The 27,374-nt window shown below is 41.4% G+C and overlaps 1 protein-coding gene across 1 annotated transcript in view; it reads left to right on the top strand.

Annotated features, from left to right (window-relative positions):
* LOC140204364 (uncharacterized) overlaps window positions 1-27,374 on the top strand; it is a 94,436-nt gene that overhangs the window by 60,393 nt on the left and 6,669 nt on the right. The window contains 9 exon segments of the mRNA XM_072271041.1: window positions 1,934-2,066; window positions 5,130-5,288; window positions 6,485-6,553; window positions 11,070-11,261; window positions 17,946-18,045; window positions 20,156-21,736; window positions 23,470-23,651; window positions 24,198-24,315; window positions 26,993-26,995. Coding sequence (XP_072127142.1) covers window positions 1,934-2,066; window positions 5,130-5,288; window positions 6,485-6,553; window positions 11,070-11,261; window positions 17,946-18,045; window positions 20,156-21,736; window positions 23,470-23,651; window positions 24,198-24,315; window positions 26,993-26,995 — 2,537 coding nt within the window.

Below are 27,374 nucleotides of genomic sequence, written 5' to 3'. Positions count from 1 at the left end.
TTAACGTGGAGCGGAGAGCAGGTTTGTAAATCTGGCAGCAGCGAAGGATGTTGGGAATGAAGAGGGTGGAGTGCCACAGGAGGAACAGAGAAGGAGTGCCAGGGGAGGGGGATGGTGCGGGTGTAGACACCAGCCCTAAGACACCAGGTAAGGTAATTAGATTGCAAACAGTTGGTTTATTGATCATTACAGAATGTCCATTTGAGGCTTCCTGCTCCCTCCCCTCTCTCTTCCTCTTTTCCTAAACATGATTCCCCTCTCCCTGCCCCTCACCAGTCTCAGTCCACAATAGACCCATATCAGAATCAGGTTTATCATCACTCACATATGTCATGAAATTTGTTTTTTTTTCACGGTAGTTGTACAGTGCAATACATAAAATTACTACAGTACTGTGCAAAAGTCTTAGGCACCCAGGCTACGTGCGTAAGACTTTTGCACAGGACTGTACTAGTGTCATGAGAAGGGGTAATCCATTGTTGGATCCTGATGTTTTTATGATCCAAAGTTCTTCAGAAGTCAAGTCAAGTCAAGTCACTTTTTATTGTCATTTCGACCATAACTGCTGGTACAGAACATAGTAAAAATGAGACAATGTTTTTCAGGACCATGGTGCTACATGAACATTACAAAAACTACACTGAACTACGTAAAACAACGCACAACTACACTAGACTACAGACCTACCCAGGAGTGCACAAAGTGCACAAAACAGTGCAGGCATTACAATAAATAATAAACAAGTCAATAGGCACAGTAGAGGGCAGTAGGTTGGTGTCAGTCCAGACTCTGGGTATTGAGGAGTCTGATGACTTGGGAGAAGCAACTGTTACACAGTCTGGTCGTGACAGCCCGAATGCTTCGGTACCTTTTGCCAGATGGCAGGAAGGAGAAGAGTTTGTATGAGGGGTACGTGGGGTCCTTCATAATGCTGTTTGCTTTACGGATGCAGCGTGTGGTGTAAATGTCTGTAATGGTGGGAAGAGAGACCCCGATGATCTTCTCAGCTGACCTCACTATCCGCTGCAGGGTCTTGCGATCTGAGATGGTGCAATGAGGATGGTTAATAAGGAGTCATAAAACGTTTTGCTTACGGCCCTTTTATTAAGTGTTACAAGAGAGGAAAGTGAATGAGAAAGTGCTGAGAAAACAAAGAGAAGAAGGCAAAGGAAAAAGTACTCGTGGTCTTCCCATACTCAGACTAGAGATAACGAAACTTTCAATGATAACGATTCACCTATAAAACAGCCAGATTCAAGTAGCATGACACCTGCAACTGTAAACTTAGAGGTTTTTAGAAAAATACAAATGCAACTGCACCATAATTACTGGAAAATTCACTGAAGAATTACCTTTATACAGATGATTGTACAAAAATACTAGCAGGCTTTGGAAAGTTGAACTACAAGAAAGATAATTCTACACCCCAGTCCAACAATATGCATGCAATATTATTCATCTAATATAACAAATGACAGTTACCAACGTTAGATTAAAAAAAAGAAATGTTTTTTAATTAGTCCATTATTGTCATGTGTACCGAGATACAGTGAAAATCTTTGCTCTGAATGCAATCTAGACAGGTAATTCCATACAGAAGTACATGGAGATAGCACAAAGGGGAAAGTAGTAACAGAATGTAAAATATAGTTACAGGGAAAGTGCAGTGCAGGTAGACAATGAGATGCGAGGGCCATGATAACGTTGACTGAGAGATCGAGTGTTCATCTTTATAACGTCATTCAAGACTTTTATAACAGCACATTGCAGCTGTCTTTGAGTTTGGTAATGTGTGCTTTCAGGCTTTTGAATCTTCTGCCTGATGGCAGTGGGGAGAAGAGAGATTGACCAGAGTTCTGACTTCAAGCATATTTGTGATTATCTATTATCTGATAAACTGTGAAGTTAAATTCATTAATATTTATTATTTCAGCTCCCAAAGTAATATCGGAAGCAGAGCTTTCTCGCATGACAGTATTTTCATCCCTGAACTATCCATCTCGGAGTCAGTGTCAGTTCGAGGAGTGTCCCAGGAAAATGTGGCTGGCAGGGTGAAAGCTTTACAGGTGAGTGTTGAGAAAGTATAGAAGACAAATTGGTCCATTATGTTATTTATTGCCAGTTTCCAATCAATTCCCAGCTAATTCTACCTCTTAGCACTTTACATCACAGTTGATTCCAGATGCTCAGGGAAGTGTGAAAAGTATCATCAGTTTTAAATGATGATTTGAGAAATTAATGGCTTAGAGTGGTCAGAGATGAATGATTGGTCGTGGGCAAGCCAAAAACAATGGGGTATAACGTTCAAAATGAAGCTGGGCTGACCTTTGTTTACTGCACAAAGATGGGGGAAATTCTAGACATCTCTGCCTCCTGAACAACGTTGGGGTCCTGAATCAACTGAAAATTTCCACAACTTGTTGGATAAAGCAATTCCATAAAACCATAAGACATAGGAGCAGAATTAGGCCCATCGAGTCTGTCTGCCATTCCATCATGGCTGTTCTATTATCCCTGTCAACTCCATTCTCCCACCTTTTCCCCATAACCTTTCACGCCCTGACTAATCAAGAAAATACTAACCTCCACTTTAACCCAATGACTTGGCCTCCACAGCTCTCTGTGCCAATGAATTCCACAGATTCACCACCCTCTGGCTAAAGGAATCCCTCTGCATCAAACTAAAATCAAACTGAGTGCAATCAAACTAAAATCAAACTGAGTGCATCAAACTAAAATCAAACTGAGTGCAATCGAGCTAAAATCAAACTGAGTGCAACACACATCAAAGTTGCTGGTGAACGCAGCAGGCCAGGCAGCATCTATAGGAAGAGGTACAGTCGACGCTTCAGGCCAAGACCCTTCGTCAGGACTAACTGAAAGAAGAGCTAGTAAGAGATTTGAAAGTGGGAGGGGGAGGGGAGGGGGAGATCCGAAATGATAGGAGAAGACAGGAGGGGGAGGGATGGAGCCAAGAGCTGGACAGCTGATTGGCAAAAGGGATATGAGAGGATCATGGGACAGGAGGCCTCGGGAGAAAGAAAAGGGAGAGGGGGGAAAAGCCCAGAGGATGGGCAAGGGGTATAGTCAGAGGGACAGAGGGAGAAAAAGGAGAGAGAGAGAAAGAATGTGTGTATATAAATAAATAACAGATTGGGTACGAGGGGGAGGTGGGGCATTAGTGGAAGTTAGAGAAGTCAATATTCATGAGTGCAATCAAACTGAGTGCAATCGAACTAAAATCAAACTGAGTGCATCAAACTAAAATCAAACTGAGTGCAATCGAACTAAAATCAAACTGAGTGCTTTGAATTGAAAATCAAACTGAGTGCATCGAACTAAAATCAAACAGAGCGCATTGAACTAAATTAAACTGAGTGCGACCGAACTAAATTAAACTGAGTGCATCGAACTAAAATCAAACTGAGTGCAATCGAGCTAAAATCAAACGTGAGTGCAGTGAACTAAAGCTGTCACTCAGTCAAGATTCAAGTACATTTATTATCAAAGAATGTAAAAATTATAAAACATTGAGATTTGTCTGCTTACAGGCAGCCACAAAGCAGGAAACCCAAAAGAGCCCAATAAAAAAATAAAGACCAACACCCAATGTGCAGAGAAAGAGAAAAAAAAACAAATCATACAAACAATAGAAACGAGCACAGCATTCCAGACCAAATTGAGTTCTTAGATCCGAATCCCCAGAGCTGCCCAAAGTAGGCCCAGATCCTCGGTCTCAGTTATCATATTAGCGGGGCAAATGGCTGCGAAGCTGGTAGACACAAAGCTCAGCAGCTGGGCAGTCTCACAACCTCAATGTCATGGAGAGGAGTGAGTATTATAGGAAAGTGAACGGAATCAGCCCAACTCTGGCCTCCGGTCCTGACAGCCTGCCTTTCCAGACTATTGGGCCGGCGTTCAAACAGCGGATCATGCCTGGCATCAGAACCCAGGCCTTGCCACTGCGAAGTGCTGTTCAGCAGCTAAAGCAGCAGACTGGTACCACATCGAGTCTAGCAAGGAGAGTGGCCTTTCCTCATGCTGTAAGTTTGATGTATGGTAACTGCTGATTATTCACCTGAATCACAATTTGAGTCCACGAGTAATATTCCGATAGTGAAATGCAGTGGTTTCTCATGTGTTTATTTATTTAGAGATACAAAGCGGAATAGGCCCTTCTGGCCCTTTGAGCCACACCACCCAGCAGCCCACCAATTTAAACCTACAGGCCAATTTACATTGACGTATTAACCTACTAACCAATATGTCTTTGGACTGTGGGAGGAAACCCAAGCACCTGGAGGAAACCCATGCATTCCATGAGGAGGATGTACAAATTCTTTACAGAGGATGCCAGAATTGAACTCCGAACTCCAACGCCCCAAGTTGTAATAGTGTCGCACTGACCACTACGCCACCGTGGCGCCCAAATATTCCTGTAAGGATGCATGGTCCAGCTGTTGCTAGTAAAAATGATCACCACAGGTGAACCAGTTGTTAACTTGAGTCCAGAGGAAGCAGAAAGGGTACAACTTTTCTGCCATTTAGATTCAAGATTCAACATTCAAGGTAGCTTGATGTCATTCTTCAATAGTCAAGAATGAATGATTCAATAGTGAAGAATGAATGATTCAATAGTGAAGAATGAATGATTCAATAGTGAAGAATTGAATGATTGTCACTCCGATCTGATGTAGCATAAAAAAAACAGAATTTTAAATAAACACAATAAATATAAATTTAAAATCAATCCTATAAAACACAGTATACAGTAACTGTTATGTACACAGACTTTATGTATGTAAAGTGACGCCAGGTGACGTGTATGTAGTGGTGGGGTAGGGTACTGGGTGGAGGTGTTGATCGGCCTGATGACTTCGGGGAAGTAACTGTTTTTGTGTCTGGTGATCCTGGTGTGGATGTTACATGTAGCCTCCTCCTTGATGGGAGTGGGACAAACAGTGCCTGAGCTGGGTGGAGAGATCTTTCATGATATTGCTGGACTTTTTCCTGTATATTTATCCTTGATGGTGGGTTGGCGGCAGCCTGGTGCCGGTGAAGCACTGGGAAATCAAGAGGACAATGGTATGAAAACTTACGTTCAGTGATTAGCCATTGCTTTCTCTCAGCTACAACTTGAACAGAACATCCGACTGTCTTCCCCCGGCATGGTGATCCCTTCCGTAAAGAACGAGGATGCGGGCACGATGTCCGAGGACGACGGGCTGCCCAGGAGTCCTCCAGAAATGTCTTCTCTTCATGCAGTCCTGAGGTGTTCAACGCCGAAGGTAGAGCAGGGTTCTCTGGTGAATGGAGAGGGTGTGAGAGGGCGGGGTGAGTCCATCAAGGCCAAACCTGTCTGCTTGCTTCATAAAGTTGCTGTGTTGATTCTTCTTGCCAGCCAAGTGAACTGGCCGTCTAGAAATGGCCAATTTTTCTTCATAAATGTTGTGTGGACCTTAGAACTTTGATCCAGTCTGTCCAGTAATCTGTGGCCTTAAAGGAACATTGGAAAAATCTCCATGTCAAACAGTCATACAACAAGGAAACTGGCCCTTTGGCCCAGCTCGTCCTTGCTAGTTGTGTTGCTCAGTGAGCTACACCCATCCACCCGCGTTTGGCCCCTTGCCCTATAAACCTCTCCTATCCTACCAGTTATCTAAGTGGCTTTTAAATGTTGCTAATGTTCCTGTCTCAAGCACTATTTCTGGCAGCTCTTTCCAAGTGCACACTACCCTTTGTGTGAGGAGGCTGCCCCAATGTCCCTGTTTAGTCTTGCACCTTCAATTATAAACCAAACCCCCCTGTTCTCGATGCATCCTCCCTGGGAAGAAGACTTTCACCTTGCCTAGGCCCCTCATGGTCATATATACCAGTATCAGGTCACCCTGCATCTCCTACATTCCAGGGAACAAACTCTTAGTCTGCACAACCTCTCCTAGTAACTCAGGCCCATAAGTCCAGGCATCATCCTGACAAATGTTCTTTACATTCTCTTAGTTCGGTAACATCTTTCCCATAACAGGGTGACGAAAATTGTACACAGTACTCCAAGTGCAGCCTCACCAACATCTTATAAGTTCACAGAAGCCTGAGAAATCTGTTTCCACTGATGGTTTTGCATGTACCTAGTTAGATACTGGCACAAGTGAATGCTCCCACTGATGGTTCTGCATGTACGTACCTAGTTAGACACTGGCACAAACAAGAGAAAATCTGCAGATTCTGGAAACCCAAGCAACAAGATGCTGGAGCAACTCAGCAAGTCAGGCAGCATCTACAGAGGGGAATAAACAGTTGAATAAATAAAGCCAAGCCTTTCTCTACATGAAATATTGACTGTTTATTCCTCTCTATAGATGCTGTCTTGCTGAGTTCCTCCGGCATTCTGTGTCTGATATTCAAGATTCCCAGCATCTGCAGAATCTCTTGTATTAGCCAACCTTTTCCCTTGATTGACTCTCTTTCTGTTTCCATCCCACAGTGTGCTGTCCTTGCTGAGCGGCACAATTCTTTAAGTTTAGGGGGAACTGAGAGTGAAGATGAAGAACTGGTGAGTATTCAACTTGTTTGATGATGGTATTTAATGTTTCTTTGTTCATTATGTACCCAGTCGTGTGACGTGGGCAATCATGGTCTTTCCATAACCATGATTGTTCTTGGCAAATTTTTCTACAGAAGTGGTTTGTCATTGCCTTCTTCTGGGCAGTGTCTTTATAAGATGGGTGACCCCAGCCATTATCAGTACTCTTCAGAGACTGTCTGCCTGGCATCAGTGGTTGCATAACCAGGACGTCTGATATGCACCGGCTGCTCATATAACCATCCATTACCTGCACCCATGGCTTCACGTGACCCCGATCGGAGGTGGGGGGGGCTACATCTTGCACAAGGGTGACCTGCAGGCTAGCAGAGGGAAGGAGCGACTTGCGTCTCATTTGGTAGAGATATATCTCCACCCCGCCACACAGATATTTAATATCGTATATATAATTCCAGACAATGATGCTGTAAGTTCAAATTATAGATGAGATGAGCACTTCAGAAGGTAATTTGACCCATTTTGTCAGTGTGGCTTCTTTTACCTCCACTATTAACCTGTCATTACAAAAACAGAAGATGCTGAAAGCACTCAGCAAGTTCTCCTCCACCCAGGCCATGCTCCCTTTTTGCTGCTGCCATCGGAAAGGAGGTCCCACACCACCAAGTTCTGGAACATTTATTCCCATAAAACCATTAGGCTCCTGATCCAACGTGATAACTTCATTCACCTTAAACTAAACTGACTCCACAGCCTATTGACTTGCTTACAAGATGTCTGCAACTCATATTCTCAGTATTATGTATTTATTGATTTATTATTATCAATATCTTGTATTTGCACAGCTTGTCTTCTTTTGCACATTGGTTGCTTGTCTTTGTTTATGTATAATTTTCATTAACTCTACGGCATTTCTTTGTTCACTGCAAGACAATGAATCTTAGGATAGTATGTGGTGAGATACACATACTTTGATAATAAATTTACTTTGAGGAGGCTACGTTGCATCTCGGCCAGGAACACCAGACTCAAAATCAGTTACTTTCCCCAAGCTGTCAGGCTGATCAACACCTCCACTACTTTATCATTTCCCGTCAGTCACCTTACGTACAGACACTCCTGTGCCTAGCATTACTTTATTGACATGCAGTCAATCTATGTATAAAGTCTTTGGCACATGCAACAAAATCTGTAAAGCAAAGATGCTTTCAACAATAATGAATTGAAAAGTTTCTAAGTATCAAAAAAACTTACTAAGCAGTAAAAATCTAAATCAAGTCAATATTTGGTGTCACCACCCTTTGCCTTTAAAACTGCATCAATTCTCTTAAGTACACTGTCGTGCAATTTTATTAAAAAAGTCAGCTGATAGGTTATTCCAAGCATCTTAGAAAACTTGCTGCAGATCTTCTGCAGACTTGCTGTCTCGTTTCCTTCTGTCTCTCTAGATAATCCAGACAGCCTCGATGATGTTGAGATCAGGGCTCTGTGGAGGCCAGACCATCTGAAACCGTATAAAAAATCTAGGGTGCCCAATACTTCTGCATAGTATTGTATATAAGCTATCTTATATTTATTTATTGTGTTTTTAGTTATTATTTTATTAATTATTGTATTTTTTGTGCTGCATCGGATCTAGAGTAACAATTATTTTGTTTTCCTTTACACTTGGGTATTGGAAATGACTTTAAATAATCTTGAATCTTGAAGGTTAGGCAGCATTTGTGCAACAAAAAGAGCATTAATTATTCAGGTCTTTATTCGAATCTTTTGACAAATGTTCAACCTCCCTCTCCCGCCGCAGATGCTACCTGATTTGTTAAGTGTTTATATTGCAACTATTAGTGTTTCATTGCCAGTAAATCACTTGGGATGTCGTGAAATTATGGATGTTACTACATACGGTACTGTGCAAAAGTATTAGGCACATATATATATAGCTAGGGTGTCTAAGATTTTATACATTACTGTGCTTGTAGAGAGGAGAGTGAGTTTGTAAATCTGGCGGGAGCAAAGGATGTTGGGAATGGTGAGGGTGGAGCGCCACAGGAAGAGTGTTGGACATGTGGCAGAGAAGGAGTGCCAAGGGCGGGGAGTGGTGTGGGTGCAGACGTACCAAGCCCTGAGACCCCAGGCAAAGTCATTTGATTCAAAATCATTGGTTTATCGATCATTGCAGAAAGTCTTTCTGGTGCTTCCCACTCCCTCCCCTCCTCTCATCCGTGATTCCCTTCCTCCTGCCCCTTCCCTCTCTCAGTCCACAATAAAGACCCATATCTTGAAATGTCATGAAATCACTCATATGTCATGATATTTGATTTTTTTTTGCGGCAGCAGTACAGTGCAATACATAAAATTATTACAGTAGTGTGCATTCAGTGGCCAGTTTGTTAGGTACAGGAGTAGAGCCCAGTGTGGTCTTCTGCTGCTCTTGCCCATCCACTTCAAAGTTTGTCATGTGCAGGGATGCTCTTCTGCATACCACTGTTGTGACACATGGTTATTTGAGCTACTGTCATGTGAAACAGTATGGCAATTCTCCTCTGACCTTCCTCATAAACAAGACAATTACACCCACAAATATGTTGCTTGCTGGATGCTTTATTGTTTCTCGCACCATTCTCTGTAAACTCTAGAAACTGTTGTGCATGAAAATCCCATGAGATCAACTGTTTCTGAGATACTCAAACCACCCCATCTGGCACCAACAATTAATCCATGATCAAAGTCACTGAGATCACATTTCTTTCCCATCCTGTTGTTTGGTCTGAATAACAACTGAACATCCTAACCATGCTTGCATGCTTTTATGCATTGAGTTGCCGCCATATGACTGGCTGTTGAGATATTTGCATTAATGAGCAGGTGTACAGGTGTACCTAGTAAAGTAGGCACTGAGTGTAGGTATAACCTCTTGCACATGTCATCCCAACGTGCTTCACTGTTAGTGGGACTCCTATAGTTGCAATAAATACAGAAAATGTTGGCAATACTCAGTGGGTCAGGTAGCATCTGGGGAGAGGGTGACAGACTGAACATTTGTCAAAAGACTCCAATAAAGATTTCTTGACCTAAACTATTATATATTCTGCCCAAGACCTCAAGAAACTTCAGAGAGTTATGGACACAGCTCAGCACGTCACAGAAACCAGCCTTCCCTGTATGGACTCTATCAAAATTTCTCGCTGCCTCAGTGAATCATTCAACATGATCATAGACCTTACCCACCCAGAGCATTCTCTCTTCTTCCCTCTCCCATCGGGCAGAGGATACAAAAGCCTGAAAGCACATTATCAGCAGGCTGAAGGAAAGCTTCTGTCCTGCTGTTATCAGACCCTTGAATAGTCCCCTAGTTACATTATCCCCAGTATTTTACACTTTCTGTCTTAAGCAGCATCTGCAGGAATGGTTACATTTCAGGTCAACAATTCCTTGTCTGAACTAGGAGTAATAAATCAGTATTGATCTCAAAGGAATGTGGAGGAGGGATGGAGAGGGTAAAAAGAAGGTGGAGCCAGTTTTCTGATGGATAAGCTGTAAATGATGTAATTTGGTTGGTTGGGGAGTAAGGAAGAGAAGACGCAATACTTCGTTCCCTAGTACACTAAAATGGACTCTTAACCTCACAATCTATCTGGTAATGACCTTGCACCTTATTGTCTGCCTGCACCGCACTTTCTCTGTAACTGTAACACTTTATTCTGTTATTGTTTTACCTTGTACTGCATCAATGCAATGTGTAATGAAAGTATCTATATTGACAAGATGGAAGACAGATTTTTCACTGTACCTTGGTACATCGGACAATAATAAACCAGTATGCCAACTTAATTTACAAATTCAGTGAAACTTCAATGTACAATATTCGACAACTGGACTGAAAAGAACAAATAAACCCACAAACATACACTGTGTCCACTTTATCAGGTACAGAAAGTATGTAGGATTCTTTATTCTTTAGTTTTCAGTTGTAGAAGTTCAAAGTACACTTATTATCAAAATCTATATACATTATACAACGTTGAGATTCACGTCATTACAGGCAGCTAGAAAACAAAGAAATCCAAAGGAATCCATAAAAAAAAGACTGTCAAACACCCACTGTGCAGAGAGATTTAAAAAATTGTGCAAGCAATGAAAGTAAGCAAATAGCATTCAGAACAAAAGTGAGTCCACAGACACGAAGCCTGGAGCAGGCCACAGCCACAGCCTCAGCCTCAGCCTCAGTTCAGTGCAGAGCCGAGTAAACATTGCAGACCCTCAGACACGGAGCCCGGAGCAGAAGATTGTACCATTGAAGTTTCAGTCAATTTGTGATAACTAATTCAAAAGGAAAAAGAGAAATGTTTCCGTGGAAGTGCAAGGGTGGGACACACCCATGAGACATATGAAGTGCACATAATAAATGACTCAGAACAATTACAGAAAAGGGATAAAATGTCTTTCAGTGACATTTGGCACAAGAGCTGTGATTTAGAATGAACTGTTGTTATAGTAGTCCAAACTTTTCTATATTCTTATTTTACAGATATCCTTGATGCCTTCTTCCAGACCCCTCTCTCCACTGGTTCTCATGACGACCAGCTGTGACTCACTTCCTGTTGACTTCAGCTCCCCAGCTAGTTCACACGTTTGTCTGAACAACACTGCAGCTAAGCACAAGATTGCTGTTAACCCTCGTAGACAGAAGATCCATAGCAAGCAGATGAAGTCGATAATTGTAAGAATGTAGTTTCCATGAACAAATGCAAAACAAAAAGCAGAAGCATGCAAGATACTTTGACATAATTATTTACATATTGCTCTGCAATCCAGACAGTGGTGCTTGATAACTCTAAATCAACATTATGAAATGCATTCAAAAAGAGAAAAAATCGAAATAGGCTTTGAAGTGTATATTTAACTGAAATAAAACAACTACAATAAGTAATAGGGTCATAGAAAAGTACAGCGCAGAAACAGGCCCTTCTAGTCCATGCTGAACATTTAAACTGGCTACTCCCTGATGCTTAATGCAAACTGTGAGGCACTCTATAATGAGCCAATTTAGAGTCATGGACTAATGCAACATGGGAACAGGCCCAACTCCTCCATGCTGATCAAGGTGCCCACCTAAGCGAGTTCTATTTGCCTCTGTATAGCCCATATCCCTCTAAACCAGGGGTTCCTAACCTGCGGTCCACGGACCCCTTGGTTAATGGTAGGGGTCCATGACATAAAAATGGTTGGGAACCCCTGCTCTAAACCTTTCCTATCTATGAACTTATCCAACTGTCTTTTAAATGTTGTTACTTAACCTGCCTCAACAACTTTCCCTGGCAGCTCGTTCCATGTACACACCACCCCCTTTCATAGGGTCATAGAAAAGTACATCACAGAAACAGGCCCTTCAGTCCATCTAGTCCATGCCAAAATCATTTAAACTGCCTACTCCCGTTGCCTGTACCAGGACAATAGCCCTCCATATCCCTACTATCCTAAACTTCCCCAAAATGTTGAAATTGAGCTTGTATGCACCACTTGCACCACAGCTCATTCCACGTTCCCACGACCCTCTGGGTGAAGAAGTTTCCCCTCGTGTTCCCCTTAAACTTTTCACCTTTTACCCTTAACCAATGACCTCTGGTTGTAGTCCCACCCAACCTCAATGGAAAAAGCCTGCTTGCATTTACTCTATCTATACCCCTCATAATTTTGTATACCTCTATCAAATCTCATCTTAATTTTTTACATTCCAAGGAATAAGGTCCTAACCTATTCAATCTTTCCTTATAACTCAGGTCTTCCAGGCCTGATGGCATCCTTGTAAATTTTCCCTGAACTCTTTCAACCTTAGTTACATCTTTCCTGTAGGTAGGTGACCAAAACTGCACACAATACTCCAAATTAAGCCTCACCAATGTCTTATACAACTTCAACCTAACATCCCATCTCCTGACTTAATACTTTGGTTTATGAGGATCAATGTGCCAAAAGCTTTCATTACAACCCGATCTACCTGTAACATACTTTCATTGAATTATTGTCCTGTATTTCCAGATCCCCTTGTTCAACCACACTCCTCAGTGTCCTACCATTCACTGTGTAAGACCTACCCTGGTTTATCCTACCAACAAAAAATGTCTTTCCCCTCTCACTTTAAACCTGTGCTAAAGTCATATAACACAGAAACAGGCCTTTCAGCCCATTTAGTCTATGCTGGACTATTATTCTGCCTAGTTCCACCTGGACCATAACCCTCCATACCCCTCCCGTCCATGTCGTTATCCAAACCTTATATGCTGCCTAGTTTTTGGTTCCGTTTCCCTGGAAAATAGGAAAACATAGTAAATTTTATCCAGGATTTAGCATTTTGTTAAATCTAAATGGGAGAACAGGAATGAAAATAATGCTTAGACTCACAGTATTTTTCATCAACTGTTCAGAATCTGTGCCCACACAGTCGGTTTCCTCGCTATGGCTCTGGTTATTTTCATAGCTGAATGTGTTTATGTGTTTAAAGTGACAGACTGTCTAGGAATTGGAACTCAGTCTTCAAGTTCAAGTTTATTGTCATTCAGCCATACACATGTATACAGTTAAATGAAACTACATTCCTCTGAGGCCAAGGTATAAAGCACGGTACATACGGTCACACAGGGGCACAGATGGTTATGATCCAGCACATGCAGACACAAAATAACAATCAGCACAAGTCCCTGAGTGACACAGCCTGAAGATTTGACTGGTTGACAAAAAGCGTGAGTGTGAGGTTCATGTTTCTGTAAGACAGTGTAATGGTACTGACACTATTATAATAAAACAAATAAGTATGTGAAGCAGCAGCAATAAAAGATGAAAAGTGGTCAGTGCAGGATGAGAGTGTGTCTGTGAGTTGGGGAGTGGCGGTGGCTTTGGGGGTGGGAAGGATGACAGGTTGGAGATGTGTGCTGGGCTGGCAGCAGGGTGTTAGCAATCTAACTGTCTAATCTTATTTCAGGAGCTAAACAAATGTTGTTAGCCATAACATCCCCCCCCCAAAAAATCACTCTTTGGTAAAATTCACTCTTTAAGATTATCAGATTGGTTTCCTACTTGTGATATGAATAATAAAGTATAATCATTGTTGTATCCACAGCAGCTGCTTCCACAGATTGTAGCTGCCACTTCCTGGCTGTAGGAACCATGGGAAACATAGAAACATAGAAAATAGTTGCAGGAGTAGGCCATTCGGCCCTTCGAGCCTGCACCGCCATTTATTATGATCATGGCTGATCATCCAACTCAGAACCCCGCCCCAGCCTTCCCTCCATACCCCCTGACCCCCGTGGCCACAAGGGCCATATCTAACTCCCTCTTAAATATAGCCAATGTACTGGCCTCAACTGCTTCCTGTGGCAGAGAATTCCACAGATTCACCACTCTCTGTGTGAAGAAGTTTTTCCTAATCTCGGTCCTAAAAGGCTTCCCCTCTATCCTCAAGCTGTGACCCCTCGTTCTGGACTTCCCCAACATCGGGAACAATCTTCCTGCATCTAGCCTGTCCAATCCCTTTAGGATTTTATACGTTTCAATCAGATCCCCCCTCAATCTTCTAAATTCCAACGAGTACAAGCCCAGTTCATCCAGTCTTTCTTCATATGAAAGTCCTGCCATCCCAGGAATCAATCTGGTGAACCTTCTTTGTACTCCCTCTATGGCAAGGATGTCTTTCCTCAGATTAGGGGACCAAAACTGCACACAATACTCCAGGTGTGGTCTCACCAAGGCCTTGTACAACTGCAGTAGTACCTCCCTGCTCCTGTACTCAAATCCTCTCGCTATAAATGCCAGCATACCATTCGCCTTTTTCACCGCCTGCTGTACCTGCATGCCCACTTTCAATGACTGGTGTATAATGACACCCAGGTCTCGTTGCACCTCCCCTTTTCCTAATCGGCCACCATTCAGATAATAATCTGTTTTCCTATTTTTGCCACCAAAGTGGATAACTTCACATTTATCCACATTAAATTGCATCTGCCATGAATTTGCCCACTCACCCAACCTATCCAAGTCACCCTGCATCCTCTTAGCATCCTCCTCACAGCCAACACCGTCACCCACCTTCGTGTCATCCGCAAACTTGGAGATGCTACATTTAATTCCCTCATCCAAGTCATTAATATATATTGTAAACAACTGGGGTCCCAGCACTGAGCCTTGCGGTACCCCACTAGTCACCCCCTGCCACTCTGAAAAGTTCCCGTTTATTCCCACTCTTTGCTTCCTGTCTGCTAACCAATTCTCCACCCACACCAATACCTTACCCCCAATACCGTGTGCTTTAAGTTTGCACACTAATCTCCTGTGTGGGACCTTGTCAAAAGCCTTTTGAAAATCCAAATATACCACATCCACTGGTTCTCCCCTATCCACTCTACTAGTTACATCCTCAAAAAATTCTATGAGATTCGTCAGACATGATTTTCCTTTCACAAATCCATGCTGACTTTGTCCGATCATTTCACCGCTTTCCAAATGTGCTGTTATCACATCCTTGATAACTGACTCCAGCAGTTTCCCCACCACCGACGTTAGGCTAACCGGTCTATAATTCCCCGGTTTCTCTCTCCCTCCTTTTTTAAAATGTGGGGTTACATTAGCCACCCTCCAATCCTCAGGAACTAGTCCAGAATCTAACGAGTTTTGAAAAATTATCACTAATGCATCCACTATTTCTTGGGCTACTTCCTTAAGCACTCTAGGATGCAGACCATCTGGCCCTGGGGATTTATCTGCCTTCAATCCCTTCAATTTACCTAACACCACTTCCCTACTAATGTGTATTTCGCTCAGTTCCTCCATCTCACTGGACCCTCTGTCCCCTACTATTTCTGGAAGATTATTTATGTCCTACTTAGTGAAGACAGAACCAAAGTAATTATTCAATTGGTCTGCCATGTCCTTGCTCCCCATAATCAATTCACCCGTTTCTGTCTGCAGGGGACCTACATTTGTCTTTACCAGTCTTTTCCTTTTTACATATCTATAAAAGCTTTTACAGTCCGTTTTTATGTTCCCTGCCAGTTTTCTCTCATAATCTTTTTTCCCCTTCCTAATTAAGCCCTTTGTCCTCCTATGCTGAACTCTGAATTTCTCCCAGTCCTCAGGTGAGCCACTTTCTCTGGCTAATTTGTATGCTTCTTCTTTGGAATTGATACTATCCCTAATTTCTCTTGGCAGCCACGGGTGCACTACCTTCCTTGATTTATTCTTTTGCCAAACTGGGATGAACAATTGTTGTAGTTCATCCATGCAACCTATAAATGCTTGCCATTGCATATCCACCCTCAATACTTTAAGTGTCATTTGCCAGTCTATCTTAGCTAATTCACGTCTCATACCTTCAAAGTTACCCCTCTTTAAGTTCAGAACCTTTGTTTCTGAATTAACTATGTCACTCTCCATCTTAATGAAGAATTCCACCATATTATGGTCACTCTTACCCAAGGGGCCTCTCACGACAAGATTGCTAATTAAATGGGCCATGAACTTAAAGACCTCTTTCTATGAGGATCACTGTAGGTTGCCATGGAGGTGAGGGAACCCATGGGGTAGAGACATGGAGTCAACAGCATAGAAAAGGGTTCTTCAGCCAAGTAGCTCATGGAACTGGAACTTGGAAATGGTTTATTATTGTCACATGTACCAAGGTACAGTGAAAACCTTGTCTTGCACATTGTTAATACAGATGAATTTATTACACAGTGCATTGAGGTAGAACAAGGTAAAACAATAACAGAACACAGAATACAGTGCAATGGCTGCAGAGAAAGTGAGGCGTCCCTGGTATGTGTGGTGGAATGGAGGGAGGGTGGGTAGAATAATAAAAGGAACTAATGTTGGATTAGTGTAAAGGATGGTGGATGGGCTCAGCATAGACTTGCTGGACCTCCTTGCTGTATGTCTCATGGCTCTATTTGGAGAAGGTTCTCCACACTAGTTCCAGAATGAGCAGGTCAACATGCACTGAACCAGGAGGCAGAACAATAGGAGTTCTTGTATAGTTCCATTACTAAGATCAATGATTCTAAGCCAGTGTCCTTTCATGACTGCCATCAAACGTACTGAGTTGTGGCAAGGTAATATAGCGATTAGCATAACGCCAATATAGCGCCGGCAGTCCAGGTTCAATTCTGCCACTGTCTCTAAGGAGTTTATAAGTTCCCCTGTGACCACGTTGGTTTCCCTAGTCTCCTCCCACATTCTAGAGATGTACGCATTAGTAGGTTAAATGGTCACATGGGTGTAATAGGGTGGCCCAGGTTCATTAGGCCAGAAGAGCCTGATATCGTGTGGTATCTACAAATTAAAACATAAATAAATAACGAGAAGAAGCTGGGAGAGTTCACATCTCAGTGTAAGTCTTGTGTTGTGGTTAATGCTAGGGAACATAGTTAATCATGATCATGCCACGTAAATTGATCGGGGTGGTTGAGAAGGAGTTTGGTGTGTTACCCTTCATTAGGAGAATGAGCTCAAGAGGGATGAAGTAATGTTGAAGCTCTACAAAACCCTGGGGTTGGACCACACTTGCGAAATTGTGTTCAGTTCGGGTCGCCTCATTACAGGAAGGATGAGCAAAAATCTTAGACACACCTATATAACTAGACTTTTGCACAATACTGTATTTGTCAACGTGGAGCAGAGAGTGAGTCTGTAAATCTGGTAGGAGCAAAGAATGTTGGGAATGGCAAGGGTGGAGTGCTGCAGGAGGGGTGTGGGACAGGTGGCAGGGGAGCGCCAGGGGTAAGGGGTGACGCAGGCGCAGGCACACCCAGCCCTGAGACACCAGGCAAGGTCATTTGATTCCAAACAATATATATATATGTGCCTAAGTCTTTTGCACAGTAATGTATATGCTTTAGAGAGGTTGCAGACCAGATTTACAAGGGTGCTGTCTGGATTAGAGAATCCCAGGATGAGTAAAACAAGCTGGGGCTTTTCTCTTTGGAATGAAGATAAAGGATGAGAGGTTACTTGATAGGGGTGTACAAGATGATAAGAGGCATCGATCGAGTGGACCTTTTCTCGCAGGGTGGAAATGGCACATATGAGAAGGCATATTTTAAGGAATTTGTAGCAAAGTATAGGGGGATGTTTTTTACACAGAGAGTGGTGAGTGCCTGGAACACCCCACCAGGGATGGCAGTGGAGTCATATACATTAGGGACACTTAAGAAACTCTTAGATAGGCACATGGATGATGGAAAACTGGAGGGCTGTGGAAGTGGGAAGAGACTGATTGACCTTGGAGTAGGTCAAGGGGCTGGCATAACATCATGAGCTGAAGGGGCAGTACTGTGCTGTACTACGTTTTATATTCTATGCATTATGATGTTTTAAAAGATTTATAAACTAACTTAATATTTCAATCCCGTAGAGAGAAAAATCTGGTGGTTCGGAGGATAAAGGGAAAGGTGGAAGGAATCAGGTTGGTGCTACTGTAAATCAGCTGCCAAATGAATGTCAACAGGAAAACGGTATGTTCTTTACAACTTCAGTACAAATATCTAACGAAACAATAGACTGACTGGAGATAATTGATTAAAGAGAACTAAACTGTCAATATATTCTGATAGCCCAATTCTCCCACGTAGTAGTTAGGGTTGGTCAGTGAAAAACCCACTTAAATTCCTTGTTCCTCTCCAAAGGAAAAAAGTCACAATGAGTTGGTGAGCAGTCCGGTGAACACTCCTCGCACTGTTTGTTCTGGGATCTTTCTCTGCATGAAAGAGCTGCACAGCAGTGATCCCCACCCCTCCCCCCAGTTCATTTATCCTGTTTATTCTTTTCCTTGGATGCAGCTGTTGCAGGCAAAGCCAGTATTTGTTTTCCAAAGCATTGTAGGAAAGGAACAGAAATATAGGAGAAAAGAAAAATTCCTTTCTCTCTCTCAATGATGTCCAGCCATTCCAAAAGCCAATGAAGTCCTCTGTGAAACTGCTTTAAAGTAGATTTGGTTGATTGTGGAATGACAGAAACATAGCAATCATTGTCCATGCCACCAACGACCGAGATAAACACCAGTTCTAGCACTTCGTCAATAAGAATCCGTGAAGTTTATTGCACATCACACATTTTCTGGTACTTTGTGTCCTCACTGCCCTTTCAGGCAAAGTTCCAGATCCCCAACCCTTTAGATGAAGAAAAAAGTCAACCCTCTCTAATTCTGTTATCTTAAAACCCTTGCTTTCTAGTTATCAGCCTCTCCACTAAGGGAAATAACACCTTCCTTTTTTTTATATATAAGTTTATTCACTAACAAAAACACTAGATAATAATCAAACTATCATAACTATCTGCTGTTTCAAATTAAAATGTGATTATTATTATCTACAGTGCACTATAGTCACGAAAGTCGCACTGTTGTGGAGGGAATGTTTCCTATAGTGGGGGAGTCTAGGACCTGAGCAGAGCTGCCCTACTCTGAGAATACAAGATATCTCTTTAAAACAGAGATCAGGAGGAACTTCTTTAGCCAAAGGGTAGTGAACCTGTGGAATTAATTGCCACAGATAGCTCTGGAGACCAGGTCATTGGGTATATTTAAAGCGGAGGTTGATAGATACTTGATTAGCCAGGGTGTCAAAGTTTACGGGGAGAAGGTAGGAGAATGGGGTTGAAATGGAAAGTAAATCAGCCATAACGGAATGGGAGAGAAAAATTGATAGGCTGAATGACCTAGTTCTGCTCCTTCTGATGGTCTTATGGTCTAAATCTGCCCTCAGGCTCTTGCTCCTCAGAAAGATCAGCCTAGACTGGCCAAATTTTCTTCATGAAGAAACCTTTTCGTCCTTGTAACTCTCCGCACCCATTCTATAGTGTGACAAATGAAACTGTGCACTGTGCTTTAGCTGTGGTCTAAATAAACTTTGCCCTTTGCTAACCCTGCATTCATCCTCCCATCCCCCCTTTATACACCCAACTATTGCTGAGTCATCAGAAAATTTCTGCAGATGACATGACTCAGTGTTGTATCTAAAGACTGAGGTATACAGAGTAAACAGGGAGTCAACACAGTCCCCTGTGGGGCCCCAGTGCTGCCTATAGCCATGTCTGACACACAGCTCTGAAGCCACACAAACTGTGGTCTGCCAGTCAGGCAGGATAAATGCAAGCAGTTTTTTTCCACTAAGGTTCGCTAAGACTACAACTAGAGGTCATGGGTTAAGGGTGAAAGGTAAAATGTTTAAGGGGAACATGAGGGGGACTTTCTTCTCTCAAAAAGGTACTCAGAGTATGGAACAAGCTGCCAGTGGAAGTAGTGGATGCTGGTCTGATTTCAATATTTAAAAGAAATTTGGATAGGTACACAGATGGGAGGGGTATGGAGGGCTACGGTGCGGGTGCAGGTTGATGGGACTAGACAGATTATTAATGCAGGACAGACTATATGGGCCGAAGGGCCAGTTTCTGTGCTATAGAGTGCTGTGATTCTAAAACTAGCATTGCAATTAAAACCACATAGCAGCAATAAAACTGACTATTAGACAAGTCTGAGATTTGAAGTTTAATGTTGTTGCTCATCATTTTCATTATTGTAGAATGATATTAAATAATGCATCTCCTCTGGTTTTCCCTATGAAACAGATGCATTGGTGGATGGTGACATTGATGTTCATTTTAATAAAATGCCTTGTCCAAAGATTCTTGAAGTGAATAACGAGGAATGTGCAGAAAAAGTTCCAAACATTTCCAAAGCACTTGCCACCTCTGATAGTCACAGTGCAGAGCCTGAAGATGCATCCGATGGTGAAGTCACCAATCTGAGTACAGATACATCACCTAGCACTATAAGTCAAGAGGTACTTCCTTCAGAACCAGTCTTTCCTTCTGAAAGCATGCCTGACACTGAGAAGAATCCCATTGCTGGGCAGTTGGGACAAGAAACTGTTCTGGTTCATGAAGAGGATTCCAAGTTATCTTCAACAAAAGCCGTCATTGACATAAAGGCAAATGATGCATTGCCATCTGGTACCACACCAGTGGCTGTTGCTGATTCACTGGACTGTCTTGAGAATAGAGTTCAGGAGGCAGACAAATCCACGACTGGTGAAGGTTTCCTGTTGGGGGAGGTTGAAAGAGATTTGGTTTCCACGGGCGCAGTCACAACTCCATCTTTGAAATGCAACTTGGCTGCCCAGCTCCAGGAAGAAGGACAAGGGGGACCAATTTTAAATAAATTAAGTGCACCAGAACATAGTTTGACATCTAAACAAGCAAAGGGAGTGACACCCTCTAATGAGAAGTTGGGTTCATGTAAAGAGTGCCAAGAAGGTGTGAAAAGTAGCCTGACAGATCAGTCAGTCATGGAAGGGACAGATGTTGAGAGCTTATTAAATCACAGACCAGAACATGTTCCAAAGCCATGCAATGAGTTGACAGACAGTGTTGGCATTCTATCTGAAGATTTAGTAAAACAATCTGAGCGATCTACCTCACAATTCGCCCACAGTCAGGCACAGCCTGAGCTTTCTGTTCCAGATGAGCTGTCACAGGAACATCTCAGGCCTAGTAATCAAGGCTCCATCAAGTTCTCAATCGCATCTGCTTGGCAGAGATCCATAATGGATACCAGGAGAAAGAATGTGGACGGGAATCTTCAGACAGTGCCAAAATCGGGCTGTTGTGAAGATAGATCAGAAGGCAGTGCCAAACAAGATTCAACAGCTCAACAGATTCTTAATCTGCCACTGAAAGTGAAAGCTGATGAAAATGAACAAGCATCTATGGACAACAATCTCCTAGATATAGAACGACAAGCAGAAACTGAACAGGATACCAAGGGAAGTCCATTTGGTGTCAGGCTGAGAAGAACTTCACCTCTTTACAAATATTCAACAGAAGGTAGTATTGAACATACAACAGAGAGAAAAGACCCTGCGGGAGAGACATTGCGGTTAGCAACACAAACCCCAGCACTCCGGAAAGGAGATAGTGCCACAGGTGGGCAAGCAGGGGCCTCTTTGTCAACTGGGACTGAAAAAGATATCGGTAAAAAGGCAGCCAAATCACTGCCAGAGGATCAGAGGGCTCAGTGTCCAATGCCTGAGATACATGATTCACTGGAGACCTCGACAGAAACTGCTATGGAAGAAAAGCATCTTGTTTCTCGAGGAAATAATGAGAGAAAGAATAGTGAAACCTATGTGGAATTCGGTAAAACATCAGGTGTGGAATTTTAGTTTACTTTGACCTATGACTTGATCTATACTTTATACTTTATACTTTATTGTCGCCAAACAATTGATACTAGAACGTACAATCATCACAGCGATATTTGATTCTACGCTTCCTGCTCCCACTTCCATCAGCAGTTAACAATGATGTTGAGATGAGGTGATGGAGACTATTTCACACCATTACTAATGGTAGTAGACAACATTGTGGTAACATTACACAATTTCTCTATGGTTTTGCCAACATTATTTTCTATTATATAACTGTATATGCTCTGTTAATGAATCCTCCCCCTCCTCTTCATTTAATACTGCTACCTTAAAGAAATTTGTTCTTTTGCAAGGGCAGAATGTAAAGCATATGAGAAATATATTAAAAAATAAAATAGCGAGGTATTGTTCATGGGTTCTTTGTCCATTCAGAAATCCGATGGTGGAGTTGTTGCTAAAATGTTGAGTATGCATCTTCAGGCTCCTGTATCTCCTCCTTGATGGTAGGAATGAGAAAAAGGCATGTCCTGGGTGGTGGACAGACATCCCACCCTGCAAAAACTCATTTCAGGGAGGTAGCACCGTCAATTTGCGGGAGACTCCCGGAACTTCTGGGAGAGGTGGGATGTCTGCAATAGAGTAGCTCCTTAGCAGCTAGCCAGCTAGTTTTAATAACTTTAGCTATGCAAATGAACAAATGACACCTGTTAAACTCACCTCAACATGTCTTTTACATTTTAACCCACCATGGGCAAAAGAAAAGTCATTGTTGTAAACAGCGCAGTGAGTAACACTGTCATTATTTTTGACCCCTGTTAGGCAGGGATACACTTTAGGGTACTCTGGGGTGAAGTACATTTTATATTTCCTTTTTTTGGAACACTCTGCCATGGTGCGCTTTCTGTCTCTCGTGCTCCCTCTCACTCTCACTCTTTCTCTTACTCTCTCGCACTCGCTCGCTCTCAAAAAAATTGATTTCCGTGATATTGTATATAATTTGCGGGCATGAGGGAGTCACTGTTAATATGCAGGAGACTCCTGGAACTTCCGGGAGAGGTGGGATGTCTGGGTGGAGGTCCTCAGTGATGGGTGCCACCTTGACGCTCTCCACTTTAGCTATTCAATTTGGGATGGAGTTCCATATTCTGACCACCCTCTTGATAAGGAAACCTCCCATTATTAGTTTCCCTCACATTTTTACAATCTGTAGCTTTGGTGTCCTTACCTTATTTAACCACCTCCAGGCTGTGACCACCTCAGCCAGAGAGTGGTAAATCTGTGAAATTCATTGCCACAGACTGCTGTGGAGACCAAGTCACTCGGCAGATTTAAAGTGGAGGTTGATAGGTTCTTGATTAGCAAGGACGTCAAAGGTTACAGGAGAAAGGAGGGAAAATGGGGCTGAGAGGGGATACTAAATCAGCCATGATGGAATGGCAGAGCAGACTCGATAGGACAAATGGCCGAATTCAGCTCCTATGTTTTATGGTCTTATAGCCTCAGCTTTGGAGAAAATTGATACTTCAACAATCATGTTAACATAAAATTATTATATATGCTCCTGCATTAACTTGCAGCTATTAATTGGGCATTGAGTTCTCAAAGTTACCTTCAAGTGCCCCTGAGAGTAAAAGGAATATTTTACATAGCCTGGTGGATCTAAGCAGATGATCAGATCAGTACTTGTTTCCTTTCACTGGAAAGTGTGTTTTATTTCCCAAATCTATTACGCAGAGAGGAACGCTATTCCAGCCAAACCCGAACCAGTAGACAGTCCAAGAGTCAACGCCTCAGAGCCAGCTTGGGTCTCCTTAGCAAGACAGAAACAGAAAGGCTTTCAAGACCAGTATGCAGGGACACAGGAAAAAGCCCAGCTTCTGGGGGAGCAATCCCTGATTCAAACAGACACAAAAATGGTAACATTTATTAAATAATATTCATATTGAACACTTAATTGCAAACTCTTACCTCTTCTCGTCTGCCCATCACCTCCTTCTTCCCTTTATTCTATGTTCCACTGTCCTCTCCTATCAGATTCCTTCTTCTTCAATACTTTCCTTCTTCCACCTATCACTTCCAGGTTCTCACTTCATCCTCCCTCTCCCACCCACCCACCTTTCACGCTCATCTATTCTCACCTATCTCTTGCCAGCTTGTACTCCTTCCCCTCCCCACAACTTCTTATTCTGGCTTCTGTCTCCTTCCTTCCCAATCCTAATGAAGGGTCTCAGACCAAAATCGTGATCGTTTATTCATTTCCATGGATGTTGCCTGTCCTGCTGAGTTCCTCCAACATATTGTGTGTGTAGCTTTGATTTCCAGCATCTGCAGAATCTCTTGTGTTTGTAATTGAGAAAATGACTTGAACACCAAATCCATGCCTTTAGCAGTTACCAAACTGAATGATGTAACTCAGTTAATGTGCTATGAGTTAATTAACTTCAATTTCTTTTCTCTATAAGGAAGCGACAAAGCACCTGATGAAGAAGGTTGCAGATAAGGAGCCTCCCTCTGGCATACAGAGCAAGGAAATGAAAACAAGTGTGAAGGAGGAATACCTGTCCAGGATAACCACTCAAGGTATGGTACAAGGCCTTAGCATAGTGTTAGCGCCATTGCTTTACAGTGCCAGCCTACAAGATCAGGGCACAGTTTCCGCTGCTGTCTGCAAAGAATTTGTACATTCTTTTCATGATCAAAAGGGTTTCCTCCAAGTGCTGCAGTTTCCTCACACATTCCAAAGCCATACATAGAAACATAGAAAACCTACAGCACAATACAGGCCCTTTGGCCCACAAAGCTGTGCCAAAAATGTCCTTACCCTAGAAATTGCCTAGGGTTACCTTTAGTACTCTATTTTACTGAGCTCCATGTACCTGTCCAGGTGTCTCTTAAAAGACCCTATCATATCCGCTTCCACCACCGTCACCAGTAGCCCATTCACACACTCACCACTCCCTGCATAAAAAACTTACCCCTGATATCTCCACTGTACCTACTTCCAAGCATCTTAAAACTGTGCCCTCTCGTGCTGGCCATTTCAGCCCTGGGAAAAAGCCTCTGACTATCCACACGATGAATGCCTCTCATCATCTTAATACACCTCCATCAGGTCACTTCTCATCCTCCGTCGCTCGAAGGAAAAAAGGCCGAGTTCACTCATAGTCATAGTCATACTTTATTGATCCCGTGGGAAATTGGTTCCTGTTTTCATAAGGCATGCTCCCCAATCCAGGCAACATCCTTTTTTTTTTAATATAATTTTTATTGAATTTTCAAAATAAATACATGAAAAGATAGTATCTACCCTCCCCCCCCCCCATATATAGTCCTACCTAAAAAAGAAAGAAGAAAAAAAAGAAGAACCGCCTGGGTGTTGGAAGGTTTCCACATGCTCCATGAAATCGAAATAAATTTGGTATAATTATTCGTTACTTTCCCCAAGGGACCAAGATCTTTATCGGAGCACTTAAATATGCCATCTTATCTTTTGTAAATAAGGGTGCCAAATATTCAAAAATGTTACATATTTATCTCAAATTATAAGTAATTTTTTCGAGTGGAATAGAACTAGCTATTTCATTATTCCAACGATTCATACTTAAACACGAATCAGATTTCCAAGTAACTGCTATAGTCTTCTTAGCTACTGCCAATGCAATTTTTATAAATTCTTTCTGATATTTATTCAATTTAAGTTTCGGCTTAATCCCTTCAATATCACCTAATAGAAATAATACAGGGTTATGTGGAAGCTGAGTTCCAGTAATTTGTTCCAATAAGACTCTTAAATTTAACCAAAAGGGTTGAATTTTAAAACAAGACCAAGTAGAATGTAAGAAAGTACCAATTTCTTGATTACACCGAAAGCATTTATCGGATAGATTTGAATTTAATCTATTTATTTTTTGTGGTGTAATATATAATTGGTGTAAAAAATTATATTGTACTAATCTAAGTCGAACATTTATTGTATTTGTCATACTATCAAGACAGAGTCTTGACCAATTTGTTTCATCAATATTAATATTCAGATCTGGTTTCCATTTTTGTTTTGACTTATGGATTCCTTGTTTAATTGTCTGTTTTTGAATCAAATTTTACATACAAGAAATAAATTTTTTAATTTTCCCTTTTTGAATTAAAGTTTCAATTTCATTAGGTTTTGGCAAAAACATTGTTTGACCCAGCTTACCTTTTAAGTAAGCCCTTAATTGAAGGTAACAAAAGAAAGTGTTATTTGATATTTTATATTTATCCTTTAGTTGTTCAAATGACATCAATATACCTCGTTCATAACAATTTCCTATAAATTTAATCCCTTTTTGGTACCAATTATATAAAAGTTGATTGTCCATTGTAAAAGGAATAAGTCTGTTTTGGAACAAAGGTCTCCTTGCTAATAAAGATTTCTGTATTTCATTATCAACATTTATCTTATTCCATAGATCAATCAAATGTGTTAATATAGGAGATTCTTTCTTTTCCCGTATCCATTTAGATTCCCATTTATATATAAAATCTTCAGGTCTATTTTCTCCTATCTTGTCTAATTCTATTTTAATCCATGCTGGTTTTCGATCATCGAAAAAGGATGCAATAAATCTAAGTTGATTTGCTTTATAATAATTCTTAAAGTTTGGAAGTTGTAACCCTCCTAACTCAAATTTACATGTCAATTTTTCCAATGACATTCTTGACATTTTACCTTTCCAAAGAAATTTTCTCACACATTTATTTAACTCTTGAAAAAATTTCTGTGGCAATTGTATTGGTAATGTTTGAAACAAATACTGTAATCTAGGAAATAAGTTCATTTTTACAACATTGTCTCTACCTACTAATGTTATTGGTAGTATCATCCATTTGTCAAGATCTTCTTGAATTTTTTTCAATAGTGGTAAATAATTGAATTTATATAAATTCTTTACATCATTATCAAGTCTAATACCTAAATACTTTATACCATTTACCGGCCATCTAAATTGGGTTGCTAATCGACATTGACTATAGTCTCCTTTAGTAAGAGGTAAAATTTCACTTTTATCCCAATTTATTTTATAACCTGATGCCTTCCCATATTCATCCAATCTAGAAGATAATTTATGTAACGAATGTTGTGGGTTTGTTAAGTAAATCAAAACATCATCGGCAAAAAGATTAATTTTATATTCCTCCTGATTAACTCTAAAACCCATAACATCTGGATCAATTCTAATTAGTTCTGCTAATAGCCCTATCGCCAGTACAAATAAAGCAGGTGATAATGGACAACCTTGTCTAGTTGACCTTTTTAACTGGAATGGTGTTGAAATTTGAGAGTTTGTCACTACTTTAGCCTTAGGGTTAGAATTTAAAATTTTAATCCAATTTATAAAAGATGTTCCTAACCCATATTTTTCTAATACTTTAAATAAAAAATCCCATTCTAATCTATCAAATGCTTTTTCTGCATCCAAGGCTACTACTATACTCTTCTCGTCCCTTTTTTGTGCCAAATGAATTATACTAAGTAGCCGAGTTACATTATCTGCCAATTGTCTATTTTTAATAAATCCTGTTTGATCCATATGTATTAATTTTGGTAAGTATTTAGATAATCTATTCGATAAAATTTTTGCTATTATTTTATAATCCAT

The sequence above is a fragment of the Mobula birostris genome, chromosome 10, assembly GCF_030028105.1.
Source record: "Mobula birostris isolate sMobBir1 chromosome 10, sMobBir1.hap1, whole genome shotgun sequence".
NCBI lineage: Eukaryota > Metazoa > Chordata > Chondrichthyes > Myliobatiformes > Myliobatidae > Mobula > Mobula birostris.
This window is presented reverse-complemented; position numbering and strand designations above follow the sequence as displayed.